This window comes from Tursiops truncatus, chromosome 3 (assembly GCF_011762595.2).
Source record: "Tursiops truncatus isolate mTurTru1 chromosome 3, mTurTru1.mat.Y, whole genome shotgun sequence".
NCBI lineage: Eukaryota > Metazoa > Chordata > Mammalia > Artiodactyla > Delphinidae > Tursiops > Tursiops truncatus.
The window spans coordinates 26,314,394-26,321,295 of record NC_047036.1 but is presented as its reverse complement, the minus strand read 5'-3'; the positions used below and the strand labels follow the sequence as shown (position 1 = coordinate 26,321,295).

The 6,902-nt window shown below is 43.6% G+C and overlaps 1 protein-coding gene across 11 annotated transcripts in view; it reads right to left on the bottom strand.

The window, feature by feature from the left end:
• Positions 1 to 6,902, bottom strand: part of PDZD2 (PDZ domain containing 2) — a 372,865-nt gene that overhangs the window by 20,250 nt on the left and 345,713 nt on the right. For all 11 annotated transcript variants that reach the window (XM_019930197.3, XM_073802038.1, XM_019930193.3 and 8 more), the window contains one exon: positions 2,373 to 2,517. In XM_019930197.3, the coding sequence (XP_019785756.2) occupies positions 2,373 to 2,517 (145 nt within the window). The remainder of the gene's footprint in view (positions 1 to 2,372; positions 2,518 to 6,902) is intronic.

Genomic DNA, 6,902 nt, shown 5'->3' with positions numbered 1-6,902 from the left:
CTGTGTGGAGAATGTAAACAGAAGGTGGGTGGCACAGGACATACGGGGGGGGGGAGGTAAGAAAATAGAAAACCTCTCAATTAAAAAAGTGGAAAACTGTAAACAGCCTCAATTTTTGGGTCTCTTTTAGAAGGACATCCCACAGCCTAAATGTAGGCTTGTTTTTGTCTCTAAAATTACAGAGTGCTCACATCTAACAAATACCACCAAGCTTTAGAAGCTCTAAAATAACTCAGACTGGATGGCAGAAGGAACCTCTGCTTCTGCCCTCTTTGGTTGTTTATAAGAATGGGGGACACCAGAAATCCTTCCCTTGGGTTTCTGTGCACCATCTGCCCTCTGATGGCAAACCCCGCAGGAGTCAGGCCGTTGTTCTATTTGATTCTGCAAACCTCTCAGGCCCTGGCTGATCACGTCGGGGTTTAGCCCCATGGCGTGGGTTGTGAGCCAGAGTAGAGTAAAACAGTCCAAGCAGGGTACTTGAGGGCCTTACTGCTTCGTGCAGGAGAGGAGGCTAATTGGGGAAAACACATGGAATGCTCCAGACAGATGGAAGCCTGTCCTGAGCTCCAGTGTGTCCTGACCAGGTTCGGGGGTGTGGGTGACCTAGGAGGTAAGATTATCCCGGGAAGCTGTGACAGGAGGGTCTGGACCTGAGTGGGGTTCTGGAGGGATAGTCTGATCAGAGACCGAAGGGAAGGAAGGTGGAAGGAAAGGGAGTCAAAGCAGAGAAGCAAGAAAAAGCATGGAATCTCCAAGGCGCAGGGAAAGATGACACCTGCCTAGAGACAGTGGGAAGTAAAGTCATTCCATGAGGTGGGTTCTGGACAGCCACTCTGTCCTGGAGGCTCCTCCGCAAAGGGCCTGCATGTGCGTGAGCTAAGCTGTCCACCTCTGGCACATGGCATCTTACAATAGATGGGGAAACTGGCATGATAAAGAACATTAGATTTGCATTTTCTTACGAACTCTGGGTCTGAACTTGGAGTGAAAACCTCAGTCACAATGAAAGCCCTTGCTTTGAAAAGTGTATCTCCCCCAAATGTTATATTCACTCCACATCTCCCATGCAAATCATCTTAATTGCATATGCCTACCCCCTCCGAAGGGGGCGGTCAATAATTAAGAACTAATTATTGGGACTTAGCGCTGTGCTAAGAGTTTTTCATGCACTTAATTTTCCTCCCAGCACTGTGACCATCTGCACTGGAATGGTGGGGAACTGAGGCACAGAGTTGTTAAGCAATGTATCTGGGGTCACAGAGTTCATGGCCAGGGGTCACCCCAGGAGGCTGGCCAGTTACCTAAACCCTGACCTCTGTGGAGAGCACCTGGCAGCAACAAGCCTGGCTCAAGACACACACGGAGACCAGACACAACTTCCCCAGGTCCCCGAGGATGGCCAGGGGCACCACAAGATTCACATCCACGGCCTCCTGTCCTTCTCTGCTCAACCTTTTTGAACTCCCTTCAGCATGACTTTCCTGCTTCTGCTGGTGCCAACCTCGGGGAAAAGTAGCGATGAGACAAAAGGAGGGAATGTAAGGCTGTTTTTCAGGTGATTCACTCGCTGAACAAACCCTAAAATGTTGTTAGCAATTTGGCTTTTGTGCAAAGTGTGTAACCTAAGAGGGTTTTATTGAAGGAGATTAAATTACATGGTGGCAGTCCATGACATCATGTTTCAAAATACTCCTTCACTTGGAAACCCCCCGAATACTCAATAATGGGAAGCACATTGGCTCAGTTATGGCACGTCAGGGGTCGAAGGCCCAGCAACCTTTACAACTGATGTCGTCGGTGTAGAAGGACAGGGAGGGCTGGGTGCAGCTCCCTAACTAGAGTAGGTTACAGGTGTGCCGATAACCTGAGCCACTGGTGCCGAGGACAGCCTGCCAGGGCCAGAGCCCGTCACGCAGGCCTGGGAGCATCTTGCTGACCTCGGAGGGCTCCTCAGCTATTATTTTCTGTGGATACATGAGGTAAAAAAATATTCATTTTTTACTTGTCCTCTGTGGAGGTTTTTCCTGCCACTTCTCAGTACAACTGATTTCACGTAAGCAGGGTGTTGAGTTTCTGAAGGGCAGAACATGTTTCTGTTTCATCTCGTGCCTCATTCACTAAGGTACATGTCAGAAAATGGGTAAAGGCTGTGGACTGGCTGAAGACAGACACACTCGACATGGAATGAAAACTATGAATTCAGGCACAATGATCTAGTCAAGTTGTTAAATGCAGGCAGCTTTAACTATCATTAACCTGTGTAAGATTTCTCTGCCCCTCAAAATTCTCCGCATATATCGATAACACTTTTATTAAGGTAACTTCTGCCCTCCCATCCTGAAGCTTAACAAGTGATAAAGTAATCTTACCTGTCCCGGGTTCTTGCCCCTGCTCGGGTGCAGCTTCAGGCGGCTTCTCTGTGGGGTGGCCAGCATCCGGGTGGGGCGGGGTACCAGCTGGCCCCCAGTCGGTGGAGACTCGCCCATCCCCAACGGTCAGCTTGTCCAGAGAGTCCTGGCACAAGGACAACTACAAGTCACTGTCAGTGGCTTTCAGGGTTTCTGTGTCCTAAGGCATCACACACAGAGAACTGGTTTGGGAAAGTTCAAAGAGCCCTGGACCAGGAGCCACAAGATTCAGATTCTGGGTTTAAGGTCCAATAGAAATTTATGGTCTTGTCGCTCTTCCTAAACCTCAGTTTTTTCAACTTTAAGATGTGGGTGATTAGGAAAATGCAAATCAAAACCACAATGAGATATTACCTCACTCCCATTAGGATGGCTACAATCAAGAATACAGAAATAGGGCTTCCCTGGTGGCGCAGTGGTTGAGAGTCCGCCTGCCGATGCAGGGGACATGGGTTCGTGCCCCGGTCCAGGAAGATCCCACATGCCGCGGAGCGGCTGGGCCCGTGAGCCATGGCCGCTGAGCCTGCACGTCCGGAGCCTGTGCTCCGCAGCGGGAGAGGCCCGCGCACCACAAAAAAAAAAAGAATACAGAAATAACAAGTGTTGGTGAGAATGTGAAGAAATTAGAACCTCGTGCACTGTTGGTAGGAATGTAAAATGGTGTAGCCATTTCCATACTATGGAAAACAGTATGGAGATTCCTCAAAAAACTAAAAACAGAACTACCACATGATCCAGTAATCCCACTCCTGGGTGTATACCCAAAAGAATTGAAAGCAGGGTCTCAAAGAGATGTGTGTACACCTGTGTTCATAGCAGTGTTACTCACAATAGCTAAAGTGTGGAAGCAACCCAAGTGTCCATCGATAGATGAATGGATATGCAAAATGTGTTATATACATACAATGGAATATTATCCAGCCTTATAAAGGAAGGAAATTCTGACACATGCTATTACGTGGATAAGCTTTGAGGACCTTATGTTAAGCAACATAGACCAGTCATTAAAAAAAACACAAATGTATGATTCCACTTATATGAGGTACACAGAGTAGTCAAAATCATAGAGACAGAAAATAGAATGGTGATTTCCAGGGGCTGGTGGGAGGGAGAAACGGGGAGTTGTTGTTTAATGGGTACAGAGTCTCCATTTTGCAAGATAAAAAGAGTTCTGGAGATGGATGGCGGTGATGGTTACACAACCTTATAAATATACTAGTATCATGGAACTGTACACTTTAATGGTTAAGATGGTAAATTTTAGGGCTTCCCTGGTGGCGCAGTGGTTGAGAGTCTGCCTGCCGATGCAGGGGACACGGGTTCGTGCCCCGGTCCGGGAAGATCCCACATGCCGCGGGGCGGCTGGGCCCGTGAGCCATGGCCACGGAGCCTGCGCGTCCGGAGCCTGTGCTCCACAACGGGAGAAGCCACAACAGTGAGAGGCCCGCGTACCGCAAAAAAAAAAAAGATGGTAAATTTTATACTATGTGTATTTTACCACAATAAAAAAAATTAGAAAAAAGATGGGGATGATAAGACTTGCCCTAACTCATAGAGTTTTAAATAAAGGATAATTAAATGAGATAACAGCTACAACACTCACCATACAAAAACCTATATAGACCCACAGACATGGAAAACAAACTTATGGTTACCAAAGGGGAAAGTGGGGAGGGGAGGGATAAATTAGGAGTTTGGGATTAACATATACACACTATTATATATAAAATAGATAACCAACAAGGACCTACTGTATAGCACAGGGAACTATACTCAATATTTTGTAATAACCTATAAGGGAAAAGAATCTGAAAAAAAATAGGTATATATGGATGTATAACTGAATCACTTTACTGTACACCTGAAACTAACCCAACGTTGTAAATCAACTATACTTCAATAAAAATAAATTAATTAAAAAATAAGAAAATGAAGAAAAAAACCCACGAAAGGCTGTATAGAGGTAAGGCATTGTTGTTATAATATTGCATCAAGATATGCAAGACCAGGGACTTGCGGTCCGGTGGTAAACAATCCACGTTCCAATGCAGGGGATGCGGGTTCAATCCCTAGTCGGGGAACTAAGATCCCACATGCCCCGGGGCAACTAAGCCTGGGCGCCACTACTACTGAGCCCACGCGCGCTTCAACTAGAGAGCCTGCCTGCCGCAAACTATAGAGCCCACGCGCCACAACTTGAGAGAAGCCCACATGCCACAACGAAGAGCCCACATGCCACAACAGAAGATCCTGCGTGTCGCAACTAAGACCAGACACAGCCAAAAAAACCCCCCCAAACCACACAGGATGCCCAGTTAAATCTGAATAATAATAATAATAATAAAAAGATATCCAAGACCAAAATCAGCTCCTCATTTTGGGAGTTAGGGAGGGACTAAGCTGAATAAATAAAATTAACATCTCAAAATTGCACTTTAGCCAAGTGTCAGTTACTTCATCTTCCTTTCTTCTATCTAATACCTACTGTAAAAAAAAAAAGTTTCTAAACAGACTTGCTAAATAGTTAAATCAGATTTATTTGAAATTTACCCTCTGAGTGAAGGAGTCATAAAGTGGCCCAAAGGTGGCAGCAGAGGAAAGAGGTGAAACAGATGGAGTATCTTTTAGCTACTTTTGTAAAAAAAAAAAAAAAAATCATTTAGTAAAATATCAATTATCTGCTGAGGGAAATCTATACAGCGTTTAACTCAGTGAATTTTCTGTTTACTAATAAGGCATAAATGTAATATAAAACCAGTAGAAGAGCCTGGAACTCGACAGAGGTAGTGACTGTACAGCACTGAATGCAGCAGGTGCCACTGAACTGGACATTTTATTTTTTTATTTTTTAATAAATTTATTTATTTATTATTTTTGGCTGTGTTGGGCCTTTGTTGCTGCGTGCAGGCTTTTTCTAGTTGCGGCGAGCGGGGGCTGCTCTTCGTTACGGTGCGCGGGCTTCTCATTGCAGTGGCTTCTCTTGTTGCCAAGCACAGGCTCTAGAGCACGTGGGCTTCAGTTGATGCGGCGCGTGGGCTCAGTAGTTGTGGCTCGCGGGCTCTAGAGCGCAGGCTCAGTAGTTGTGGTGCACGAGCTTAGTTGCTCCGCAGCATGTGGGATCTTCCGGAAGCAGGGATTGAACCCGTGTCCCCTGCATTGGCAGGCAGATTCTTAACCACTGTGCCACCAGGGAAGCCCTGAACTGGACACTTTAAAATGTTTAATTTTATGTTATGTGAATTTCGTCTCAATTTTAAAAAGTATTCAACAAAAACAGTGGAAGACAATCTATTTGCCAAAAGAGAAAGTTTTGTTTTTTTTTAAGCTTCTAATATTTGAGGGTAAATACCTTATGGCAATGTAGTCTATTTTCTTTTGCATATATAAATAAAATAAAATTTCGGAACTAAAAATTTTGTGAGAAAAATAGAACTTCTTTTGTACAAAAGTTTTAAATGCTGCTCAAAGGTCTTACTGGGGATACTAATTCACAAGTACAAGAGCTCTTATTTTAATAGAAATAAATTATTATGAATAAAACCCCTGATTTGGCTTCATACAGTTATTCAAAACTTGTGATACTTTTAAAAAGAAGGGGTTTACCCATTAGCTGAACATTACATTTTAAACACATGTGCTGGGACTTCCCTGGTGGCGCAGTGGTTAAGACTCTGTGATCCCAGTGCAGGTGGACCGGGTTTGATCCCTCGGGTCAGGGAGCTAGATCCCATAATGCATGCCACAACTAAGAGTTCACAAGCCACAACTAAAGAGCCCGACTGCCACAACTAAGGAGGCTGCCTGCCGCAACTAAGACCCGGCACAACCAAATGAATGAATGAATGAATAAATATTTTAAAAAATGACTGAACCTATGACCAAAAAGCTTTGTTAAAAAAATAATAATAATAATAAAAAAATAAAACGTGCTAGTTAGAGGTAAGAATTTTTTAGGAGGAGGAAAACATGTGAGTTTCTACTTTTTCTACAAGGTAAAAAAAACAACAAAACCCCTTCTGCCTAGAATAGCTTTTATGACTTTACATTTTCTGGCTGTCTTGTATATTTATACAAACCACTTGAACACACATCTTTATAAATATAGGAATAAAAACTGCACTTCAGAGATACTGTGTTTCTTACAAATTAAAGGTTTGTGACAACCCTGCGTCGAGAAGTATGTTGGTGCCATTTTTCCAACAGCATTTGCTCATTTCTGTCATATTTGTCTCTGTCACATTTTGGTAATTCTTATAATATTTCGATTTTTTTCATTATTATTATATTTGTTATGGTGATCTGTCATCAGTGATCTTTGATGAAACTATTGCAAAAAGATTATGACTCACCGAAGGCTCAGATGGTTAGCATTTTTAGCAATAAAGTATTTTAAAGTTATTACATGTACATTATTTTTAAAGACATAATGCTATTGTACAATTAACAGACTACAGTATACTGTAAACATAACCTTCATATGCACTGGGAAGC